We start from the raw sequence: 26,985 nt of genomic DNA, 5'->3' as shown, positions 1-26,985 counted from the left end.
ATCAGCTTCAGTGATGAGCCTCCTCAACGTTTCGGTCTTTGCAGCAAGGAGTCTCAGGTCAAATATCGATTTGTCTAGGCGATATCTTATGTAAATACCCAGGATGGTAAATACCCAGGATATCTTATGTAAATACCCAGGATGAATCCATGGTAAATACCCATGGATTCAAACCGAGACAAGCGTTAACTGGTACCGAAAGATCATGACCTCCGCAGTAGACACTGTTATATCTGCCTCAGACTAGCTGGTCTTCTAGTGTCCACAAGCAAGTTCTGCATGCTACATACAGCATTACGTGCTGAAAGATGCATTAAAGGCTGATGCAGCCACTGCGAACACTCTATGGGGTAAGGTCACAATTTAGTTTCCTCCCATGATTGGACACCAAAGGCCTGAGCTATGTGTGTTAACCTCTCAAACATAGTTATGATCCGTTGCTTGAAACTGAAAAACTGATTCTGTGTGGAAACAATGTAAATATTTTAAGGAGATGCTCTTTGCATGGCCATTCAAGAACATTATCTACTGTAATAATTGCAAACAGAGTATATATTGGGAAAAAGAAAATTAGGCAACTGACAAACAGAACTTCCCAAAAGAGGTTCACACCAGATGCACACTTTTAGTGCACCACTAAATGCTCACAATTTATTAATGAGTTTAGAAATGGAGGCACAAAAACAGACTCTTTGTCTTAGCAAATCTTTGACAACCATCAAGCACACATTTATCTTAATCTTATCCTAACCCATTTTACTCGCCCCCGTATTCCCTTTAACCCCCCTCTCCCCCACCAGATTCTATCACTCACCTACATACCAGGGGTAATTTACAGTGACCAACTGGAAGGCAACTGAAACCCAAGAGAGCACGCAAACTCCACATCGACAGCATCTGAGACAGGACTGAACCAAAGACTGAACCATGTAACTATGAGACAGCGTCTGCATTAGCTGTGCACTCATCCGCTGTTTGGAGGATGCTTGGGGGTGGGATGGCAAGAGAAGAAAACATCATAGGTAAGCCCAGTTGTAACCTGTCTGTATCTGCCTACAATACGCACTCATTGCTTTGCAGAACAGCATTTCTGAATGAATAGCATTGGTGATTTTTCCTTCGCTCATACAGGGATGCTGCATTCAGTTGTGAATCCATTGAGAACATGACTTGGGATCAGTTAACACCTGTATAACACCACAATCACAATCCACTGTGTCTAACTCAGTTCCACAAGATATCATTTGAAGAAGAGAAGACCTTGCTTATTTTCTGAACATTTGCACAATTGTGTGGTCATTTTTACACTTAAGTATCCCATATGCAGTTAAATATAAGAATGTACTTGGTAATATGGAAAACTTTCTATGAAAATTATTCAGTTGTGCTTTATACTATGTAACCTTCTCACTGGAATCATATACAAATTTGGCTCGCTAGCTAGTTCTGCTAACGGCTTCATGACTCTACAGTGAGAAAGCCACCTTTCACAAACAATATATGTCCAGGGCCTGTACGATTAAGGGTTCAACCAAACAGGAATATAGTGGTTCCAATTTAAAAAAACCTCGATTTGAGGGAAGGGCCCCACTGCAGTTAAACTGGTCTAATGTGCACAAGGCCATTGGAGCTCATACAGGAGTCGTCTTTTATTCACGTGCTGGACTCCCAGTCTGTGTGAAAGCATACACGGTAGTCCAACTCGAACAGATTGGCTCTCTCTCAGGAGTATCAGTCCTTCCTCCTTGAAGCCATTCATCTGCACAAAGCACTTAGTGCAATGGGGCTCTCCTCCCAACAGCGTTCTGCGGTATCTTCCCATCTATCCCACACCGCAGCTCCCACCAAAAGCCCCCGAACTAGACTACTGTCCTTCGGAAAAATCTGACTCACATTCCTAAGTTGGACAAGTGTCCTTATCTTAGCCGAAGCCAAAAACACACTTTCCAGAAAACTGCTAATATAAACTACCTCACAGCATAGCTTAAATCGTAAATCTTAACCAGGGCATTACAATTATTTCCAGGGAATCCTTTTCTGGGGATCAATTGTTCATATTCTGATTTCAGTATTTGCCCTTGGAGTGGTATTTATTTGATTCCATTGTTCTCTAAATCAATTACAGTAATTTAGTTTCCTTTATATTACATTGAATTACATTGAGGTTTTAAATCCAAAATGTCTTCTTCATGCGTGAAAACTTAATTTTGTGTATATATTAGAACTAGCCAATCCATCTGTGATATTAGCTTGGTTAGAATTGCCAAGTCCTACAGCTCTGTATTCCATGACCTCTGCTATCCTTTGCTGTGTTTTCACTAATGGCCCTAATTTCACATTTTTTAACCTGTTGGTCAAATTAACTTTATCTCCTTGACACTCCTGAGCACATCCTGTCAGGGATTCCTATCTCTCCCCTACTGTCACTATAACATAAAACCAACATGTTTTTTCTCTTTCTGAGAGTGAAATGTTGTCTCTGCTTCTGTTATGCCTGATCTGCCAACTGTTTCCAGCATTCTCTGCTTTTATTTACATATATGTCAGTGATGCTGGTGACATGCTGATGACAAAGTACGCAGCAAAGATTTCATCTCTGAGGCAGCATAAATACTGTATAATGTAGTGCTGTCAATCAAACCAGAAGAGAGAAGTCAAACGGACGTAATCTAGCCAAGTTATTTGTTTTGCCTTATTCTGTTTATTGTTAACACTGATTCAGAATGTAAGTTTCTTTCATTGTGACTGAATCCCAGGTAAATTCAAGTTCATTTCTGAAGCAGAAGATTTAATGTGGGACAATATTAAGTCGTATAATTGGAAAATTAGAGGGCATGACTGGAAGTGGAAGTCGATTACAAAATAATTTAAGTACTTCATTGGTCATTCAATTGAAAAAAATATGCATTTGGGGTGGGTTCCTGAGAAAGGAGACTGATGCCTCCATTCCCATTGTATTCCCTGATCACCCATTTCCTAACTGATTGTGCTGTCAACCATTTTACAGGCACAGTGATTCATTGATTACATATTCTTAAAATTCTCAACTATTTCCTTAATATTTATACAAATCTTTACATTTGGATTGATAATTCCTGGTACATGGTCTCCCAAATCTGGTTGTGAATATCACCTTGATAAAATATAGTTATTCAATTTGAGAAGCTTCTGCTTTTAAAAATATTTACACTTAGAAATATGGAATATTGATTGATCTTAGATTAATTACATTTTACTTGATTTGTCTTGCTTAAACTGGCAGTGAACCAATTAGTGACAACATGCATCTTCATCATTCATTGTGACAGTTTATTACTATGTACTTACTAAATAACATGGAAGAAAATTATTATATTCAGACAGGATGTGCAATGAGTTAGAATATCCTCCCATATGCATCCTGGCAGCTGTAGCAGCATAATATTGATTTCTATGAATGCTGTACTTTTCTCCCCTCGTGATGTGCTCTTTGGCAAAATTGTTACCCAAAGTAGTCAAAGGGAGATATTGTGGAACCATGGTAGAAAATGCAGAGCATTTCCATTTCTGAGTGTGTAAAGTGCTGAGTGCAGGAGGCTGTAATATGCCTGGTACAGATGATCTGTTGTACCTTGTCCTTATATTGAACTTAAATGCAACAATAAATGGGGGTCAAAAACAAGACAAATTCCATATTTTGTCTATCTAATCTACAACTGGTTTCCAAGATGTAGAAGAGACCTCATCATGTGTAGAGACGTAACTGAATCATGTAAATTGCTTCTTCACCTGGAAAATCATGTTGTGACCTTGGATCATTGTAGGAAGGAGGCAAAAGGGTCATGTTTGCATTTCCTGCAGTTGCATGGGAAGGTTCTATTGGAAGGGGAGGAAGTATTTGTGGAAAAGGGAGATTGTATCGAGGTGTCCTACAGGTGGAAATAGAGGAATTAATCTGTCGGTCAGTAATAGTCACATCAAAATCTTGAAAGGAATGAAGAGTCCAAGGTGATGAATTTACTAAGTTGAAGATGCTGGAAATTGCAGAGGAAAATCCACATTGAATGTGGAGGCAGGGATTGCTGGCATTGTGGAAATGGCAATGAAGGGAAAGAATGAAAGCAAAAATATATAAAAGGTAAAACCCAGAGCCACAGGTTACGTCCCCAATAGTGGAACGAAAGAAAAAAGGGAAGATATATCAGGAGACCAATTGCATCCAAAATGGGAACATAGGAGTCTTGAATAGAACACTTTCAAGCAGCTCAGTAGGAAGAAGTATAGTCAATGTCACAGTGAGAGTTTAAAGGCACCTGAGTGGTGTTCTCCTACAAAAAGCATGTGAACAGGTAGTGTTGGGTGGAAAAGGTGCAGAGAAGGCTAGCATTTCAGTGGTTGCCTTGCCATGTGTGGATTTTTCAATGAGGTCAATACCATCTACCATCCAAAGAGCCAATGCCCCATATAACTGAGAACCAAAAACTGGAGGTGAAATGATCAAGGACAGTAAGGCTGTCATTGCCTGCTGGAAAAAGATACTTATGGGACCTCCTCAACCATGACTCTATACTGGAGGTGAGTATTCATGCCTCCATTCCACAACAGACTATTTGGTCCAGCTTCACAGAAAAGGGAAAATCTGCAGATGATGGAAATCTGAGCAACAGACACAAAATTCTGGAGGAACTCAGAGTGCTGGCAGCATCTATGGAAAAAAGTACAGTCGACGATTCGGGCCAAGACCCTTCGGCAGCATTGCTTTGGTCTAGCGTTGCTGTTGGTCATTATCGATAAGGAGCAGGAAGGCTAAATACCAAATAAAACACAACAAGGCCTCAGGAGCAGGTGGTAACCCTGGTGACGTTCTTTAAAATGGCAGTTAGAAGCATTTAGTCACAAGTCCCTAATTGTCCACATATTGTAAGAGAACGATATGTCAAGGAATTTCAAAGATTCCGCAACAGTAACCAAGAAAGGAGCTGTCAAAGGAGAGTAACTCTCTCTCTCAGCTACAAGAAGGCTCATCTTCAGAGTCTGCCTCACACCACTATGTAATGGCTAAGAGAATCTTCCTGACTCACCATACGGGTTCTCTATATTTAAAGGCAAAATCAACACGTTCTTCGGTATATTATCATTAGAAAAGGATGCAGGAAATAGCACCAACTACTTCATATGCACTTTCTCAGCCTCACTAAAGCCCGTAACTCTCTCAGCTGTGAGAGACTCTGGAGGACTCTCCCCAAATTTTAGTGCCTACTACTGAAATTCATCTCCATTTTATGCCTTCTGCAAGTCACAATACCAGCCAATAGGCCTTCAACACAGCGACAAATCAGAGCAGGCCAGTGTCAAGCAAGGCTACTTCATTGCACTGACACATTACTCAAACATTTTTGCTGCAATGCTGCACTTCACCTTCATCAGACTTACCCACTGGACATAATCATTGAAGTGTACAAGAGGATAGGTCTCCACGAAGATCCTCAGCCAACCCAACCATGCTCCACCACCCTGCCTTCCAGCAATCATGATTCCCAACCAGACAATGGAAAACATGGACTACCTTCCTTTCGGCAAGAGTGAAGTTCACCATCAAAACTTCAAATTTGACACAAAGCTAGTCATCTACAAAGTAGCAGGCATCACTGCCTACCACTAAGGCCTGGTAGCAGATGCCACCCAGAGATGTTCCCACAAAACTCTCCAAATACATGGAAAGAAAAGCAAACTAATGCTTGTTTCCTCTCCAAGACCAACATCTTTAGCCTTATGGCACTAATTACACACATTCATCTGCACTCAGCAGTCTTCATTGATGCCCTACAACAATTTCCTGAAACAGACACTCTCTTTCAACTGCTGAATTAGAAAGGGATGCTCAGGTCAATATGGATAATTCAAAGATTTTCCAAAAGCTTCCTTGAAAAATGCATCATCCCACTGTCTTCAGGGAATCCTTGATGACGACTACTTAAATGGAAAAGGAGCAATGGTAGCAAATAAAAGCCTGGGATGATTGGGAGGAGTGTGGCACCTCACAACTATGCATCTACCTGCCTAGTCAAACACCTCTGATGCACCTGTAGAAGAGACTGCAGTTCCCATATTGGTGTCATTAGTCACCTCAAAACCCACAAATTGGAAAGAAAGCAAATAAATATCATTCTCTAGAAGGTGCCTATGAAAAAGAGGGAAAGATGATGAGTTTGCAGTAGATCACTTATCTGTGATGAGGAATGTGGGGAAAGCAATTGGCAGCAAGTTGATGGTGAGGACCAGAGGCAGCACTTAATGCAATCATCAATGCACCAGGAAAACTGATGGAGGAAAATTCCTGTGTAGGGCTGAAATAAAGAATGGCCCTCATGTCCCATAAGAGATAGGCATAGATTGTCTCCCTTTGGAGAGGGGAATCAGACAAGAAATTGTCGAGGAACTCAGCGGGCTATGGAAAAAGTACAGTTGATGTTTCGGGCTGAAACCCTTCAGCAGGACTGTCGAATGTAAGAACAGGTTCAGTTAATTAAATAAAGGTGTGGATGGAAAGAAGCTAATGTTAAAGGAAAAATCAAAGGTCCAGCAAGGAATCCCAATGAGGGTTAGACATAGACAAGGAATTACACATCCAGGGTGAAAATGAGATGATTGGAGCCAAAAAAAGTAGTAATGGACTTTAGAAATAATGCAAACAGACTGAGGAAGAAAAGGTAATCAAGACAAGAAGAAATAGGTTTTACGGGGTAAGGATAGGCTAAAGTGAAAGGTCCAGCTTATGGATTTACAAAGAAAGCAAAAGCTAGTTGTACTTATTGGGAGACAATGAATTGGAGGCTGTGAAATAAGTGGAAATATAAGTTGTGTAATAATGATTCCAATAAATGATGCCACAGCAAAATATATTTATTTTGTCTGTTCTGATCTTTAAAAGTCAACATTTTTATGCTTGCATTTAAAATATCATCTTTATTCCAAAATGAGTCAACACTGCATTTGTTCTATCTCGCAAGTGCTGGTTGCTTGGCAGTAAAGCAAGTGTCAAACTATGTTAATGTATCAAGGTGACAAAACTGTCTCCATGACAACAGTTAGGAATTGTGCAACTTGATCTTCAATCTTGGAAAATAACCTTTAATTGGAATCCAGAACTGCTTGCAGACAAAGTGAGACTGATCATCCAACAGCTCTTAGTCAGTGCCGATGTAATCGTGACTCAAAATCCTTCAGACTGAAAAACATCACCTGGAAAAGTTCATGCAGATTTTTAATGTTAAGACAGCAGCTTTACTTGTCGAATATGTTGATCCACTAGAAGCAACATTCAACAACTTCACTTTCTCTCTGGTTGCAGGCATCTTTAAATGTAACACCTCAGGTGACTTTAACCAGTATTAACAATAATCGGGAAGATTTTTTTGTCATTTTAAGCAGATTTACATGAAAATCTTTCATAAAGAAAATCAATTCAGAATATCAAAGATAAATTTTCATTTTCAATCCCTGAAAAATGTTATGACTACTCCTCCCAAAAAAAGTTATTTCTTATCTCTCAAAAATAAAGAAGTTTAACTACTACTTAAGAAGCCTGAGTAATTATGCATGGATTATAAAGATATCTATCCTTCTCATAGAGGTTAATGGCATTAAAGAACACCTGAATGTAGGGTATTTTGACTGGGGACAAAGAACCACCTGGAGTAGATAGCCAAGAGCTAATGCACAACTGTCAGCTCTTCACCTGGATCCAATATTAGCGCCATCACCAGCCACTGTGACTTAATATGTTTCTCTGTGCTAGGTGAACGTCTCAATCCAAGTTCTCATATTTATCGATTAAGCAAAGAGACAACCAGCTGGCCTCCTTCCTCTCCCCCCCCCCCACCTTTTTTATTCTGACATTCCCCCCCCCACTTCCTTTCCAGTCCTAAAGAAAGGTCTTGACCTGAAATGTTGACCATTCATTTATTTCCATAGACGCTGACTGACTTGCAGAGATTCCCCAGCATTTTGTGTGTTGCTTAAGACACATAATATCTGGAACCTTAAATAATCCAGAAATGAAGCTCACAAATAAAAAATGAAAGTGTGTCCTCCATTTCAGTCTCATTTAGGAAACATCCCAGCCACATGTATTTGAATTAGGGCAGCCAGGGGAAATGTGAATATCTTCTTCTATAAAACAGTCTTAGAGAAACAACTACCCGTTAGAACGTTTGTTGCTACTCGATTTGTCTATGGAGAAGTCACTTGCATTCTTAACATCTCTGAATCTTATGTTTCAGAGGGCAGGGTATTTCTGCTTGCTTTAAAGCAAGGATCACAGTCAGACACTGAAATGATGGACCTCCTGGATTTAAATCACAAACAATATAAAAACATGTCAGACAAGATTCTTTGAAGAGATGCATTGTCGCAATCTACTGTATATTCAGTTGTGAGGCTCAAGAATAGTAGCCCAGAAATCACATGGCTATGTGCTAAAATACAGGATCCTGATTATATAATGAAACCTGAATATTGATATGTCTCAACATCACAGGTTCTTATCTCTGTTTGGGGTGTTTCTGGAAAAAACCTGAAGTTAACTTTGATCACCTATCTCAGAAATATAAATACTTACACAAATAAGAAATCCCTGAAACTCTCAACACAAGGAAGTAAGCCATTTTGGGAAAGGAGCCTTTTTGGTGTTGTGTCTGAAATATTCACACGCACACCTGGTCCTTTTAATCCTACAGATCTGCAGACTCAGTTGAGTTCTTGCACCAATGTTTCTCTCTTTTTCACTTTTCTTGTGCCTGCAGTATTTGTCTCTTGTTCTTAAAAAATGCTTCTTTGGTGTACACAAGGGCCCTTCATAGCAGGTTATATATGTTAAGTGTAGTAATTGGCTAAATGGAAACAGATAGTTATCAACAGAAGTGGGTAGCAGATGAGCAGAGGATGCCTTTTTTGTGGTGCTGGGAAGATCAAGTCAATAGATCTGTCACACTAATTTGCTATCCAGTTTGTTGCTGAAAAGGTACTATATATTCTTTAGTTACAGATCCCTGCTTCTGCAATGCAGTAATTGCATCAGAGGTACACCAGGGAAAACACAGAGGTGGACGGATTAATAGAAGTGTGTGGATTTGTGAACAAGTCCAATTCTTTGTGTTACAATCAGCAGCATCAACTGCTCATGAAAGACAGTTAGATCACTGCACTGGATTCGTTTCATCTACAGACAGGTAACTAAGCTGCCTAATCTCCACAAGATCATGGCCACTTCCACAAGAAAGATTATTGGCACTTACACTAGGTCTCTGCATTAATGCTAGAAATGGAAAAGCTGCTAAAGTAGATTAGTGGACTAGCCCACCAGGTCTCTGCAGAAAGTCAATGTCAATTCCTCAAGCTATGATGGTTCATTGTGAAAACACAATATTTATGGTTTCCTGTTTATACTAAGTCTCAAAGATGAACAGCTGTGAATATTGTGCATTATTTCCATTATCTTCATAATATATGCTTCATAACCTACAAAAATGATAGATACTGTCCAGTCCTTTGCAGTTAAAGCCCTCCCTACCATGAGCACATCTACAAGGATTGCTGCCACAAGAAAGCAGCCCCCATCATCAGGTACCTCCACCATCCAGGCCAAGCTGTCTTCTCACTGCTGCATTCGGGAAGGAGATACAGGAGCTGTACACAGCCAGGTTGAGGAACAGTTATTCCCTCCAACCATCAGGCTCCTGAACCAGCCTGAATACCATTAACCCTGAACTGATTCCACAAACTATGGACTCATTTTCAAGGACTCTACAACTCATGTTCTTAGTATTATTTATTGACTTATGTATTTATAGTTCTGTGTATTTGTCTATTTTTGCACTTTAGTTGTTTGTCAGTGTTTGTGTGCATTGATTATATTGTGTTTCTTTGTTCTACTGTGAATGTCTGCAAGAAAATGAATCACATATGGATCCATATGTGAATTTTCATAATAAATTTAATTTGTGCTTTGTATAAACACACTGATGTTGTGAGTTCTTTTATGTCATTAGTTCTGTAAATATATTATGATCTTGCTTTTCTCCCACGGTGATGATAAGCTTTCTCTTCACAGAGGCACTAGCTGAATGTTATTAGCAATATAGCGATCATTTGTATTATTTCCATTAAACTTCAAATTGGTAAATGCTTATTATCAATATTTAGTGAGTAAGTAATCTAACAGTTCTATACAATTACTCTTTCTTCTTACAAATCTCATAAAATGGAACATGTTGTTCAGATAGTGACAAAACATTCATAATAATATTATAGGAAAATAAAGAATTGTCTTAGCATGAATGGGAAGTCAGGGAGGAAGTGAAGATCCTGTTGTTTTAACTTGGACCCTAGCTGCCACTCAGATGGTGGAGATTAAAACAATTATTAAATCTGTGTGAGCAATAAACATGAGTGCATATTTAGTGTATCATCCACTACTAGTAAAGGAACTACATTGCGTTATTGCCAGGATAATCAAGGATAAGTCCCACCCAGCCAACACATTTTTTGTCCCGCTTCCCTCCAGGAGAAGGTTCAGGAGCTTCATACGGCCAGATCTGGGAACAGCTTCTTTCCAACTGTGATAAGACTGCTGAACGGATCGTGACCCGGATCTGGGCCGTACCTTCCAAATATCTGGACCTGACTTGTTCTACCGTACTTTCCCTTTTCTATTTTCTAATTATGATTTATAATTTAAATTTTTATTATATTCACTTCAATTTGTACTCCAGGGAGCACGAAGCGCAGAAACAAATATCACTGTGATGATTATACGCTCTAGTATCAATTGTTTGGTGACAATAAAGTATTTGTATTTGTATTTGTATTCTTCAAGTACGATAGAATCTTTTGACCTCAGCTGGTTTACCAATAATACATGTGGAAGAAAGCATTTATCAGAGAGTAAATGAAGTTAAGGTGCAGTTGTTTTATATTCAGCCAGACTGTCTTTTCCTATTATTCCACTCATGTAGAACAACCTCTGAACTAGAATGCATTTGGGTTACCTCACATAAATCTTTCATAACATGATCAAACAAGACAACAAAAAAATGAAAAGGGTCAGATTACAAATGAGATTATTGGAAGGGTTTTCAGATATAGTTAGAAACATCTTCCATTCTTCTATTACAGAATCACAACCACCGCAGCATGTATGATGGACCTGAGGAGATATCCCTTAGATGAGCAGAACTGCACACTTGAAATAGAGAGCTGTAAGTTCTACTCTGTTTACTGTCCTATTATAAAGTAGTCATAATTGAGGTAATTGATGTTCTGAGCAATCAGTGAGTGGAAAATGACATAGTAATCAGCATTTTTGCCTTAGTCTGATTCTAACTTGTCTGAGAATTTAGTCATTAATGGGATGACTTTCACTCAGGATTACTGCAGACCATTCTTACCAGCCTCATTACTGAGCGTTTGTGAAGTTCTCTGCTGATGCAACGGGCACTAACTGACTGGAGCATGATTGTACCCCATCACACCACAGCAGCTTTTGCCAGCCAAGGAGACCCACAAAAAAATGAAATAGTTCGGTTTCATTAGCAGCATTTTTTAACCTTGCTTTTCTGTAGCCGAGTATTTGCCATTGAACACAACACTTCAGAATATAGTGTGGACTGTCTGCTTTATGAACAGGCACATCATTACTGGAAATACTTAGCAGGTCAGGAAGTTGGTGAAGAGAGAAGTTCAAAACATTTCCAATTGTTGACCTTTTATAAGAATCAGAAAAAGTTCAGAAAGAAACAAATTTTTAATTGCAGTGAAAGATGATGAAAGAAAAATATGAAAGGTCTGCAATTGGTTAGAGAACAGGAGAGATTGAATGTTACAAGTTGTGGCGATGCCAGCTGAGGACAGCTGGTAAGGGGGAGTGAATACTAAAAGTATCTCAGAGGAAACTATTAATAGAAAGAGATGAATGAAATCTGAAATTGCTATGAGTGTGCATAAGAATTGAATACTGCAGATGTGCGATACAAAGCTAGCATATTGAATTTATAATTAAGCCCATGTAATGTTTCTAATTGGAAGGTGATGCTCTGTTTCTTGAGATTACATTGAATTATGTCAGAGGAGGGATGAAGCTGGTTACCTAGTCTAATAGGATATATCCTAGGTTGCTGATGGAAATAAGGGAGGAAATTGCAGAATCATGGTCTATAATTTTCCAAACATCTGTGGATTCAGGAGTTTTGCCAAGGACTAGGAAAATGCAAAAGTTAAACCCTTGCTCAAAACATGGCGCAGGGATAAATCCAATAGCTGTGGACATGTCAATTTAACAATTTAGGAAGATATTTAAGAATTGGGGACAGAATTAGTTATCACTCCAACTGATTAGAAAAAGCCAGTGTGGATTTGTAAGGCAAAATGTAACTAATTAATGATAGACCAAAGGACCATGAGACTCTGCCCTGACATTCATCACAGCTGATCCATTTACCTTTCAGCCCCAATCTTCTGCCGACCTCCTGTATCCCTTCATGGCCTGATTGATCAAGAATCTATCCATCCCAAAGTGGCCTCCTGCGTATCAGTGAGATCCGACGTAGATTGGGAGACCGCTTCACCAAGCTCCTTCACTCTGTCCACTGCAAAAATTAATGGGATCTCCCGGTGGCCACCCATTTCCATTCCACTTCCCCTTCACATTACAACACGTTAGTCTGTGCCCTGCTATACTGCCACAATGAGGGTAGAAGGAGATGAGTTATTAACTTCAAACTTTCTGCATAGTCACCCAAAGAGTTGAACTGCACGTGCATGTAACGAGAGCTGGATAATTCATCTCCTTCTACCCCAGGCCACGAATTTATCAATCACCCCTGCTGTGGACACTTTCTGGAGGTCCAAGATCCGTATGCTCCATGACCGCTGGCCTAAGTGTGTAAATGTAGGAGGGGACTATGTTGAAAAATAAATGTGCTAGGTTTTCTAAAATTGATTCCTTCTACCTTAGGCCACCAACTTATCAATCACCCCTCGTACCTGCATATTGAAATCCCCAATGACGATCATAACATTGACCTTGCGACTTGCATCTCCTATTGTAATTGTAGACCTCATCTTTGCTAATGTTCGGAGGTCTGTATATAACTCCCATCGGGGTCTTTTTTACCCTTCAGTTTCTTAGCCTTACTCACAATGATTCTACACCTTCCAATCCTATATCATCTCTTTCTAATGACTTAATTTCATTTTTTGTATCTCTCCTCTCTGCTTTCCTGCCTGTCCTTTTGATACAACGTGTATCCTTGGATGTTAAACTCATAGCAATAATCTACTTTGAGACATCACAATTCAGTGATGTCCATAATGTCATTCATGCCAATCTGTAACTGTGCTACAAGCTTATCTATCTAATTCTGTATGCTGTGCTTATTCAAATATAATATCTTCAGTCCTGTGTTCATCACCCTTTTCAATTTTGTCCCCCTTTTACACTGCAACTCATCCCATTGACTGTGGCCACACATTTTAATTCCACGTCCCATTCCCATTCTGATATGTCTATCCATGGCCTCCTCTACTGTCAAGATGAAGCCACACTCAGGTTGGAGGAACAACACCTTATATACCGGCTGGGTAGCCTCCAACCTGATGGCATGAACATTGATTTCTCTAACTTCCGTTAATATCCCCTCCCCTTCTTACCCCATCCCTTATTTATTTATTTATTGATTTTTTTTCCCCACCCCCATCTTTTTTTCTTTTCTCTCTTTTTTCTCTCTCTGTCCCTCTCACAATCACTCCTTGCCTGCTGTCCATCTCCGTCTGGTGCTCCCCTCCCCCTTTCTTTCTCCCTAGGCCTCCTGTCCCATGATGCTTTCCCTTTTCCAGCTGTGTATCACTTTTTCCAATCAACTTTCCAGCTTTTAGCTTCATCCCTCCCCCTCCTGTCTTCTCCTATCATTTCAGATCTCCCCTCCCCCTCCTACTTTTAAATCTGTTACTATCTCTTCTTTCAGTTAGTCCCAATGAAGGGTCTCAGCCTAAAATGTCGACTGTACTTCTTCCTATAAATACTGCCTGGCCTGCTGCGTTCCACCAGTGTTTTGTGTGTGTTGCTTGAATCTCCAGCATCTGCAGATTTCCTTGTATTTGCATAATTTAAAGTTGTTGAACTTCTTCACCTCTGAACCCCCCGATGAGGATTAGGTCATGGACCTTTGATTTCCTTCTCCTGAAGTCAATAATCAGCTCTCTGGTTTTGCTGATGTTGAGTGAGAGGTTGTTGTTGTGGCACCACTCAGCCAGCTTCTCAGTCTCCCTCCTTGTCACCGCTTTTCATTCAGACTATGACAGTGATGTTGTCAACAAAGTTAAATATGGCTTTGAGGTTCTGCTTTGCCTCATAGTCGTAAGTATAAAGTGATTAGAGCACTACAAAGAGTTTATCATGAAACACAGACCTTCCCACCTTTTACCTTCTACAAATCAGCAGTCCTGTCCATCAAAAAGTCCTCAGGTCTTACCGATATATCTCGTGTATCCAAGATCAACCATGTCTCCATGGAACTCAGAATGCAGCAATCCCTCATTTCCCACCAATACATCAATACTTGTCAACAGTTTTGGGCCTCTTATCTCAGAAAGGATGTGTTGTCATTGGAGAGAGTACAGAGGAGGTTCACGAGGATGATTCCAGGAATGGAAGAGGTTAACATATGAGGAGAGTTTGGCATCTTTAGGTCTGTACTCACCTTAATTTAGAAGAATGCGAGGGAATTTCATGAAAAGCTACCAAATTTTGAAATGTCTAGATAGGGTGGATATGGAAAGGATGTTTCCTGTGGTGGGGGTATCCAGAACTGGAGGGGTGAACAAGGAAGATTTTGTTAACAGAGAGTAGTCAATCTGTGGAATGCTCTGCCACAGGCTGCAATGGAGGCCAAGTCTGTGTATACCTTTAAGACAAAGTTGATCATTTCCTGATCGGTTAGGGCATCAAAGGATATGGCAACAAGGCAGGTGAATGGGGTTGAGTAGAATCTGGGATCAGCTATGATGGAATGCCAGAGCAGTCTGATGGGCTGAATGGCCTAATTCTACTCCTATATCTTATTGTCTTTTGGTCTTATGGTCTTGACCTTAGATTCTCATCCTTGTTCTCCAATGACTGTACATTTACTACAAGATAATAGGTAGAGGAATTTTCATACCCAGGCATTTTAGTCTGCATTGTCTGCCTCCCTCTCTTATGGTCATGGCGATGTAGATTCACTGTTAAAATGTGCCGCACCTGCATTCTTACGAGTCCCCTAAGTCTTTCAGAAGATGGTGATTGCTAGTTCGTTAATGCAGCTCAAAAGTATGTTACTTAAAAGGAAATTACAGGCTGCAGATTACAGTGACAGTGGTTCACAAGAAGTTTATTTAGAAGTTTCGTGCATCTGGAATCTGAAGTAAAAACAGAAATGCTGGATGAACTCAACTCAGCTAGCAGCATCAAAGGAAAGAGAAATTGGTTAACTGTTTCATGTCAAAGACGCTTCATCAGAACTAATAAAGAGAGATGGCCAGTTATTCTAAGTGGCAGAGAAGATGGGGGTGAAACAAAGCAAACACCTGCAATAGGATGAAAGGACTGTTAGGCTCACTGATCTAAGTATCGTGTGCCTATGGTGTGAAGCGTAGCCTACCGGGACTTGCTGAATAGGCTAAAATATACAAATTACACCAAAAAAAGGAGAGGTGAATGGCAAGAACAAATGGCAAGTCCTGATCCAAACAGAAGTACAGAGCAAGCTAGCAAACTGTCTGAAGTGGGAGAATTCACAAACTAAGTTGTGCATGCTGCAACATGCCCAGACAAAAAGCAAGCAGTGTTCTTCCTCAAACTTACATTGAGCCTTATTATATCAGTGCAAGAACCCAGAAAGTGAGAGAACAGAGTGAGAATGGGAGAATTAAAATGACAGGGAACTAGAAGCTCAAGATCCTTCCTGCGGACTGAACACAGCTGCTACACAAAGTGATCACTTTTCATTAATCTCAATGACGCAATATAAACTCGGGCTTGCAATTACATATAGTACAACATAGAGCAAAGTCTTACCTGATGCTGCCATCCCTAATCCTTGTTTGCACATTCTACCAAGACCATGGTTCTCCATCATTCATTTAGGTTCACTTTGCTGCAATCAGTTCCAGTTCTTTTAATAATGCTACATACGGTGTTATTATTAAAATATAAATGAGGTGCACAATCTTGGCTGTTCTGTCTCAGTCATGCTCACCTGACCTGGAACATCAGGTGGTCAAATGTCACCCATTTTATCTGCCAAGAGAGTTTTCCACTGTCATTGTAGTAGCAGTGTATATTCCACCTCAAGCCAACATCAGTCAGGCACTGGAGGAGCTGAGCAACATAATCAGCAAGCACGAAACAGCGCTCCCTGAAACCTTCCCTATTATTGCAAGGGATTTCAACCCAGGCCAGCTTGAAGAAGTCTCTGAACGTCTCCCACCAACATATCACCTGTCAAACCAGAGGAACCAACACCTCTGATCACTTTTATACCACCATCAAGAACACTTACCATGCCATTTCACACCCCGACTCTGGGAAGTCCGATCAGAAACTAAAGAGGCAGTGCCAGTGGTGAGGAGCGAAAAGGTATGGTCAAAGGGGCAGAGGAGCATTTATAGGACTGCTTAGAGTTAGTAGACTGGACAATGTTCAGGGAATCATCTTTGAGTCTGAATGAACATGCCACAGTTGTCACTAATTTCATCAAAACCTATGTGGATGAGTATGTGCCTTTGAGAACATACTGGACATATCCAAACCAAAAGTTGTGGATGAGCCAGGAGATTCATAATCTCCTGTGGCATTCAAGACTGGAGATCCAGAACTATAGAAGAAGTCCAGGTACAACCTACATAAGGCCATTTTAAGGCCAAAAAACAATTCTGATTAAAGTTAGAGACGGAATCTGATGCACGTCAGCTCTGGTAGGGTTTGCAGGCCATTACTTCCTACAAAGCAAAACCTAACATCATAAATGGCTGTGATACCTCACTCCCAGTTGAGCTCAATGCTTTTTATGTATGCTTTGAAAGAAGAAAACTACAGCTGTGCAAATTCCTGCGGCATCTGTCGACCCTGTGATCTTTGTCTCGAAGGCCGACATCAGAACATCTTTTAACAGGGTCATCTCTCACAGGGCATTAGGTGATGTAGCTGGTAGGGCTTTGAAAAACTGTGCCAATCAACAGGCAATAGTGTTTCAATCTGTCACTGCTACGTTCAGAGGTTCCCACCTGCTTCAAATGGGTAACAGTTATACCAGTGCCCAAGAGGAGTAGGATGAGCTGCCTCAATGACTATCGTCCAGTGGCACTCACATCTATTGTGATAAAGTGTGTGAGATGTTGGTCATGACTAGAATCAACTGCTACCTAAGCAGGAACCTGGACTCACTACAATTTGCCTTTTGCCACATCTTGTCTACAGCGGACTCAATCTCACTGGCTCTCCACTCAGCCTTGGATCACCGGGACAGTAGCAATATCTACATCAGGCTGCTGTTTAATGACTACAGTTGAGTGTTCAACATAATTGTACCCTCCATTCTAATCAACGAGCTCCAAAAGCTGAGCCTCTGTATCTCCCTCTGCAAATGGATACCATAGTCTGTGCAGTCCAGAAATAACATCTCCTCCTTGCTGACAGTCAACACTGGCACACCTCAAGGATACAAATTTAGCCTACTGCTCTACTCTCACTATACCCACAATTGTGTGGATAGGCACAGCTCAAAGACTTTGTATGAACTTGCTAATGACCCAACTATTGTTGGCAGAATTTTGGATGTGCCAAGGAGGTGTACAGGAGTGAAATAGGTCAGCTGGTGGAGTTGTGTCACAGTAACAACCTTGCACTCTAGGTCAGTAAGATCAAGGAATTGATTGTGGATTTCAGGAAGGGGAAGTCGAGGGAACATGCACCAATCCTCATCGAGGGATCAGAAGTGGAAAGGGTGAACAGTTTCAAGTCCCTGCGTATCTACATCTCTGACAACCTATCGTGGGCTCAACATATTGATTTAATTACAAAGAAGGCACAACAGCAGCTACATATCATTTGGAGTTTAAGAAGAATTGGTATGTCATCAAAGTCACTCACAAATGTCTACAGATGTACTATGAAGAGTATTGTAATTGTCTGGTATGGAGGGGCCACTGCACAGGATCAGAAAAAGCTGCAGGAAGTTGTAAACTCTGGCAGCTCCATCATGGGCACTAGTCTCTCCAGCATCCAGGACACCTTCAAACGGCAATGTTGCCAAAAGGTCCCATCACCCAGGATATGCAGTCTTATTGCTATCATCAGGGAGGAGGTACAGGAGCCTGAAGGTACACACTCAACATTTCAGAAACAGCTTCAAATCTCTGAATGGATAATGAACCCATGAACACTAACTTAATATATTTTCCCCCTCACTTTTTGCAATACTTATTTAATTTATATATATATAATTTTATATAGATATATTAAAGTGTTTCTATTATGTACTGCTGCTGCAAAGCAACAAATTTCACCACATATGCCAGTGATATTAAACCTGATTCTGAACGGTATGAATTAAACTCAAATAAAAAACAAGGATTCTCTCTCTCACATCCTCCTTTCCATCATTCCCAGATGGTAACAGCTAGGATCACTTTCTCACAGTTATAAATAATTATCATTTGTCTTTTCTGTCAACAAATCGAAGTGGAGATAATTAGGTCACAGTTGGCTTCACTGGTTATATTTGTACCTCATCACCACCCTCTGCTACTTGAACAAACTTGTTAACCCCCTTTCAAGTAAATGGTCAATGTCAATATTAAATAAATGGAGTAAAAATCTTCAAACTTATTAATCATGCCACATGCATTCTCATCCAAATCATTAATATATGCAACAAAGGCTTCCAATTTGGAAAACAACCTTCCATTTCCACCCTCTCCTTTCTACCTTGGATCCTATCTGTTTTAACCTTCTGGATGAGCCTACCATGTGGGATTTAGTCACAGGTTTTGTTAAAGTCCATATAAACAAAGTCCGTATAAAGCCCTGTCTTCCTCCTTCACAAAACTCAAACAAGTTCATGAGGCACGATTTCCCATGTTGACCATCCCTAATCCATGGCTCTACACATGGATTACCAAATTGATCCACACATAGATTAGCACATTGATCCTTAAGGGAAGCATCTACCTCTCTGACTACCCTTTTAATATAGATAGGATTTTATCTTATCTGCCAAGGATATCTCATGGCCCCCTTTTGTCCTCCTAATTTCCTTCTTGTAGGTACTCCTATCTCATTCATACTCTTCAATGGACTCATTTAATCTTTGTTGTTTATGCCTGATATATGCCTCCTCCTTTTTCCTGATCAGACTCTCAATGTCCCATGCCAAAAAAGGTGTCCTAATTTTTCCAGCTTTGGCATTGCCCTTCACTCTAACGGTTACGTGCTGATACTCAACACCTCCAGTTAATTCTAACAAATCAATTGCCACTGCCAGCAACCCCCATGGATTGTTATAATTGTACGATATCACTCCAATAATAATGGTCCATAGAGTTGAAACAATCTATTTGATCCTTTATTAGCAACTAGCAAAACACACAATCTTGAAGTGATGTAACTTAAATGATCAAATTAGGCATAACTAAGTGCAATTAAGCATAACCAAGCAGTCAACAAAAGATATGACATCCGTCGGTCCACAGCTCCTACCTACCCAGAACAATAACTTATTCCTTAACTGCCCAGTAGCGTATTCCTTTTGCTTTTACCACGCTCCCATCTCACGTGACTAGTTACCATGATACACAGAAAAAATGCACTTAACAAGTGTCCCCGATATTTCCATGCATCGGGTGTGTGGAAATCCTCACTTGTTTTACAATAAACTCAACAAGGCTGGTGAAAGCAGCTTCAATGTTGTGATTATCTAGGAGCTCACAGGCAAAACAGCCCCATTTATGATCCTTACAAGAGAGTTCTAAATTGGAGTAGGACAAATTACAAGGGCATTAGGCAGGAATTAAGAAGAATTAATTGGGAACGCCTTTTTTTTCTGGCAATTCTACATCAGACATTTGGAGGGTGTTTGAAGATCAATTGCACATAGTACAGGAAAGGTACATTCCTGTTAGAAGGAAAGATAAGAGAACCTTGGATGTCCAGAGAGGTGATGAATTTAGTCAAAAAGGAAAAGAAGAAGTATTTAAAGCTTTGGAAGTTAGAATCAAACGGAGCACATGAGGAGTATAAAGAAGCCAGAAAGGAACTAAAGAAGGGAATTAAGAAAGCCAGTAGGGGTCATGAAAAGTCCCTGGCAGACATCAGGAGCAAGAAGATAACTAGGGAGAGGGTGGAACTTGGGAATTCTTGCGAATAGGAAATATGAGCATTTGGAAGCCCATGGCCCAATTAGGGAGAGTCAGCATGGCTTTGTGTGGGGTAGGTCATGTCTTACCAACTTGATTGAGTTTTTTTATGAGGTGACGAAAGAGATTGATGAGGTTAGGGCAGTGGATGTTGTCCACCTGGATTTTATTAAGGCATTTGATGAAGTCCCTCATGGAAGGCTAATCCAGAAGTTTAAGATGCATTGGGTCCACGGCAAATTGACTACTTGGATCAGAACTGTCTTGCACATAGAAGTCAGGGTAGTGGTTGAAGGGACTTGTTCGAGCTGGAGGTCTGAATTTAGTAGAGTTTCACAGGGATCTGTGTGAGGATCTCTGTTGTCTGTGATGTATATAAACAACCTGGATGAAAATGTGGATGGGTAGGTTAGTAAGCTTGCAGTTGATACCAAGATTGGTGGAGTTGTGGATAGTGTATAAGACTGGCAAAGAATACAGTGCGTTGTAGCTCAGTTGCAGGTATGTGCAATGAAATGGCAGATGGAGTTTAACTCAGATAAATGTGAGGTATTGCACCTTGGTAGGGCAAATGCAAGGAGACAGTACAAAATTAAGGGCAACATTCTGAACAATATTGCTGAGCAGAGATATCTTGGGATCTAAGTTCATAGCTCCTTGAAAATGACTACACATGTTGATAAGGTGGTTAAGCGGATTATAGAATGCTTGTTTTTATTAGTTGAGGCATTAAGTTCAAATGTCAGGAAGTTATGATGTAACTTTATAAAATACTGGGTAGGTCACATCTGGAGTATTGCATACAGTTCTGGTCACACACTATTGGAAGGATGTTGAGGATGTAGAGGGTGCAGAAGGGGTTTACCAGGAATCTGCCTGGTTTAAAGGGCATGTGTTATCATAAGAGGCTGGATAAAATTGGGTTGATTGCTCTGGAGCAGCAGAGGCCGCAGGGAGATCTGATAGAGGTTTATAAGATTATGAGAGGCATAGAGAGAGTAGACAGGGAGTATCTGTTTCCCAAGGTTAAAATATATAATAACAAAGGGTATGCATTGAAGGTGAATGGGGGGATGTTCAAAGGAGATGTGAGGGGTAAGTTATTTACTTGGAGAGCTGTGGATGCCTGGAAGGTGCTGTCTAGTATGACGGTAGAGGCAAATATTCTAGCGAGTTCTAGGACATGTTCAGATAGGCACATGCATGTAAGGAAGATGGAGGGATATGGACGTTGTGCAGGTAGGAGGGATTAGTGTTTGGATGCTTTTTGTTTGCTTTTTAGCTGGTTCAGCACAACACTGTGGGTCAAATGGCCTGTTCCTATATCGTACATTCTATGTTCTATTTATCCCTAAACATGTAAAGGCAACTTCTCTACATGGGCCTGTCCAACTCTTGGATATACCAACATCTCCATTATATTACAACAGCCTCTAAGAAAAAGACAGGCAACACACACAAAATGCTGGAGGAACTCAGCAGGCCAGGCAGCATCTATGGAAAAGAATAAGCAGTCGTCCTTTTGGGCTGAGATCCTTCATCAGCACTGGGAAAGACAGGGGAGAATTCAGAGCAAGAAGGTGGGCGGGAGGGTAGAAAGAAGTACCAGGTGGTAAATGATAGATGAAACCGGGAGGACAGAAGGGATGAAGTAAAGAGTTGGAAAGTTGACTGGTAAAAGAGCTATAGGGCTGGAGAAGAGGGAATCTGATAGGAGAGGCTAGAAGACCATATAAGAAAGGAAAAGAGGAGGAGCACCAGAGGGAGGTGATGGGCAGGTAAATGTGAGAGAGGGGAAAGGGAATGAGTAACGGAGAAGGTGGGGGGGGGGTGGAATTACTGGAAGTTCAAGAAACCAATGTTCATGCCATCAGGTTGGAGGTTACCCAGATGGAATATAAAGTGTTGCTCCTCCAACCTGAGTGTGGGCTGTTTGGGGTCCTGAATGGTAGTGAGGGAGGAGGTGTAAGGGCAGGAATGGCACTTGATTCACTTGCAAGGATAAGTACCAGGAGGGAGATCAGAGAGGAGGGATGAATGGATAAGGGAGTCACATAGGGAACTATCCCTGTGGAAAGCAGAAATTGGGGGGGGGGGGGTTGCTGGGTTACAGAATCCTTTTGTAAATGATGGAAGTTATGGAGAATTATGTGCTGGATGCAGAGGCTGTTGGGGTGTAGGTAAGGACAAGATGAACCCTATCCCTGGTGGGAGGATGGAGTGAGGGCAGAAATGTGCAAAATGGAAGAGATGCAGGTCAGGGCAGCATTGATGGTGGAGGAAGAAAAGCCCCTTTCTTTGATGAAGGAGGACATCTCATTAGTTCTGAAATGAAAAGCATCATCTTGAGAGCAGGTGCAGCAGGGATGAAGGAACTGAGAGAAGGGATGGAATTTTTATAAGTGGCAGGGTGGGAGGAGGTATAGTCCAGGTAGCTGTGGGAATCAGTGCATTTATAAAAGATATCAGTAGATAAACTATCTCCAGAGATAGAGACAGAGAGATCGAGAAAGGAGAGGGAGGTGTCAGAAATGCACCAGCTAAATTTGAGAGCAGGGTGAAAGTTGGAGACAAAGTTGATGAAGTCAGTCTCAGAGTGGGTGCAGGAAGCAGCACCAGTGCAGTCATCGATGGAGTGTAGGAAAAGGTGGGGAGTGGTACTGGTGTAGGCTTGGAACTTAGACTGTTCCACATAGCCGACAAAAAGACAGGGATAGCTGGGACCATTGTGAGTACCCATGGCTACACCTTTAGTTTGAAGGAAGTGGGAGGAGCCAAAGGAGAAATTATTGAGAGTGATGATCAGTTCTGCCAGATGGAGGAGAGGAGTGGTGGAGGGGGCAGGTTGGGCCTGTTGTCTAGAAAGAAATGAAGAGCTTTAAGGCCCTCCTGATTGGAGATGGAGGTATATGGGGACTGGACATCCATGGTGAAAAAGTGATGATCGTATCCAAAGAACCTGAAGTCATTGAAAAGATCCAGAGCGGGTGTAGACTATAGTCCTAAAGAGCTTTCATCTCTTCTGATTTGATAGATAGCTAAGAAAGAGTCTTTTACATGTAAGCTGATGCAATTTTGCGCTCATTACCAAAATGTTCCTGTAGTAAAGCTTTTAACTTTGGCCATCTGTGCTGCAATTTCTTCCTGCAACTTCAGCTGCTCCTTCCTTTTCCAAAGCTGTTCTTCGTGCTCTTCCAATACATGGTTATCTTTCAATAATTGTTGCCATGTGAATAATGTAAGTAAATTAGCTTCCACTTTAATGCGTACAGAGGAGGTATCCGATGCACAGGATGCTCGGCTAGCAATAGAACCTGCTGCATGCACATTAGATGCACTGTTATGTTGCTTAGCAATGTCTTCACGAAGATTTTTCAAATCACCCAAATGAGACTGCTCTCGCAAAACATCATGTTCCTCTTCAAGGAAAGTTTTAATTGATAGTATTAAATCATTAATCTTCTTAACTATTATATTATAGTCCTTCCAAACATTGTCAATTCTAGTCACTTTCCCAGTAAGTTTAATTTCTCATTTCATCTTGGCTTCAAAGTCACTGCTCCGAGCTTGACTAATGTTGTTTTTGAAATGTGTGAACCAGACTAAATAATGGCATTCACTTCAGATGTCAATAATCAAAATATTTCAGTTTTTCAACAGAACCAAGTGCCAAACTCTTGAGCAAACACCACACCATAGAGCTTACGGTCAGCGAAGACCATTCCAAACTTTGCTCCAAACCCAAACGCATAGCATGAATCAACAAAAGGTCACTACTGCCACAAGCTTCTCCTGGCTATGCCGGTTCTCATTTCACAGACAGGTCTGAATGCTGATGTTCGTTCGGTATATTTTTGACAGAATGTAGCAGCCAATTCTAGCAACCCATTGATTGCCACTGTTGGCGACCCCTGCTGATTGTTATCCTTGTAAGATGCATCTTCCAGTCACCCTAATAATAAGGTTACTAATAATTGAAGCAATGTATTCAATCCTTTATTAGCCCCAGCAAAACATACAATCTTGAAGCGATGTACCTTAAGTGATGTAATTAAGTGTAACTAAGTGTACTTGAGTGTAACTAAGAGGTCAACAAAAGATTTGACATCTATCTGTTCCTAGCTCCAAACTGACCAGAACAAAGCACGAATTTGTAACTTATTCCCTTTGCTTTTATCATGCCCCCACTCACGTGACTAGTTACCATAATACACATAATAAATACGCAACACAGAGTACCATGCAGATAGAAAACAGATGCATGGCTCTTACACTCACTTTTAATTTTTCGGCTTGCCAGGTGACCCTTTGCTGCAAACAGCCTCGTCCAATCAAATTTTGAGAATACCTGTTTGATGCCAACCAAATTTGGGTTCCCTCAACTTAAGCTCTATCTCTTTCAATTACTATTTTGAAACTAATAAATACATGTCCACTGGTCAAAAATGCTCCCCCAGTAACACATCAATCACTTGTACAGCTTCATTTCCTAAGAGGAGGTTGAGTTTATCCCCGTCCTAGTACAGCCATCTACATATTTCTTTGGAAAGCATTCCTGGACACACTTAACCATTTCTGACCCCTCTAATTCTAATCTTTAGCACAAAGGCAGTCCAGATCAATATTAAGGAAGTTAAATAATCTGTTATTATACCCCTATTATTGCTGTGATCCAGGTCAATATTAAGGCAGTTAAATAATCTATTATTATACCCCTATTATTGCTGCGTTCGGCTTCTTGCAGTTTGGTCTTTCATCCCTCCACACTCCCTGTCCTGTCCCTACCTTGTCTCCTATGGGGCTTGTTAGCTTTAACTTTCATATTTGCCTCGGCTTTCTCACATAATACACTTTGGGTCCAACCACCCCTTTCAAGCTAATTGAAACCCTCCCAAGTGGAACCAGCAAGCTTTCCGGTAGGGGTATTGGTCCTCCTCACTTCAGATACACCCATTCTTCTCATACAGGTCATTTCGTTCCCCAAAGGAAATCCCAGTACTTGTGAAATTAAAGCACTCTCACCTACACCAACTTTTCACGTACACATTCATTCCCCTATTCTTATCCTCCCCGGTGTGGGCTGCAGACAGTAATCCTGGCATTACAACCCTAGACCTCTTGCTCTTTCATCCTTTGCCTAACTCATTACATTCACTCTGCAGAACCTCATTCCTCTTACTGCCTGTGTTGTGGGTATCAATTTGGACCATAACATCTGGCAGCTCACCCTCCCTTTTCAGAATGTCCTGCGACCACTCTGATACACCTTTGATGCTGCATCAGGGAGTCAATACTCCATCCTGAGCCTTGCTGCCATTGACAGAAATGCCTCTCTGTACCCTTGAGTATAGAATCCACTTACACTACCATTGGCCAAAACTTTGACCCACCCTCTGTAAGTAGGAGTCAGTCTTGATCTGACTGCTGCTGCTTTCCTCTAAGAGGCCAGCCTTTTCCAGAGCATCGAATATGATTGACTTATTAGAGAGGGAACAGCCACAGGGTCCTCCAGCACTCCCTGCCTTCCTGTCCTAGGAGAGATTCTGCTAGAATGATGCATTGTAGGGACATATGTGCAAGGCTAATTCATTACATTTTCCTTTACCTGTCTAATTTGTTCCTCAATTTCCCCCTTCTTGAAAGCATTGCTCCATGGATGACAACTGTCTAATGCATTGTAGCGTATGGACGCATCTAAACTGCTGGCAGAAGAGGCAGCTGAATCCTGAGCTCAGGTCATAGCACACACAGGATGGATATCTAGAAATAATGTACGTGAACCTTAGCCATTTATTCCCCCTTACTGCAGCCATTGAGGCCGATATCCAGCATCCAATAGGATCTGGTTACACATGTATAAGCAACCAGAATGTATCTTTCTGTAACAAAATAGACGTGCTTCTGAGACCTGGACTACCTTCAGTTTCCTCCCATATCCCTGCTTTGAGAAGCTACGTTCAACGGATTCAAAGTACATTTATTATCAAAGTATGTATTCAATCCTGAGATTCGTCTTCCCCACAGACAGCCACGAAACAAAGAAACTCATGGAACCCGTTCAAAGAAAAACATCAATCCTCCCTCCCCCATGTCCAAAAAACAAATTGCACAAATGGCACTAAGAACATCAACTACCCCACACGGGCAGAAAAAACAAAGACAAGACAGCAACAGGAAAGAATGAGCAATAACACAGAATGTAAAACACATTTTTAGTTCAGCTCAGTGTTCATTAAATACCACCAATGCTGTCTCTGCAAAATCCTTCACATCCACTGGATGGATAAGCAAACATCAGTGTCTTCCCCCTAGCAAACATCCCCACAATTGAGGTGAAGTTCCTCACTGTTAGCCATGTTCACATGCCCAACACTTCAGTACAGAAGTCACCAGTCACCTCACTGAAACTGACCAGAGAAGTTGATTGGATAAATTGAGTAAATAATTTTCTTTGGTGGAGGTGTCCATTCATCTAAAATTAGTCAAGTCCTGAAGAATTGATTGCTCAGTATTTTATCGTGCAAGGCTGATTGGGATGTAGAATGTTCTAAACAAAAA

At 40.9% G+C, this 26,985-nt stretch overlaps 1 protein-coding gene across 1 annotated transcript in view; it reads left to right on the top strand.

The window, feature by feature from the left end:
• Window positions 1-26,985, top strand: part of gabrb1 (gamma-aminobutyric acid type A receptor subunit beta1) — a 263,066-nt gene that overhangs the window by 147,188 nt on the left and 88,893 nt on the right. Inside the window, exon 5 of the mRNA XM_073064715.1 lies at window positions 11,155-11,237. Within this exon, the coding sequence (XP_072920816.1) occupies window positions 11,155-11,237 (83 nt within the window). The remainder of the gene's footprint in view (window positions 1-11,154; window positions 11,238-26,985) is intronic.

The sequence above is a fragment of the Hemitrygon akajei genome, chromosome 13 (assembly GCF_048418815.1).
Source record: "Hemitrygon akajei chromosome 13, sHemAka1.3, whole genome shotgun sequence".
Lineage (NCBI taxonomy): Eukaryota > Metazoa > Chordata > Chondrichthyes > Myliobatiformes > Dasyatidae > Hemitrygon > Hemitrygon akajei.
This window is presented reverse-complemented; position numbering and strand designations above follow the sequence as displayed.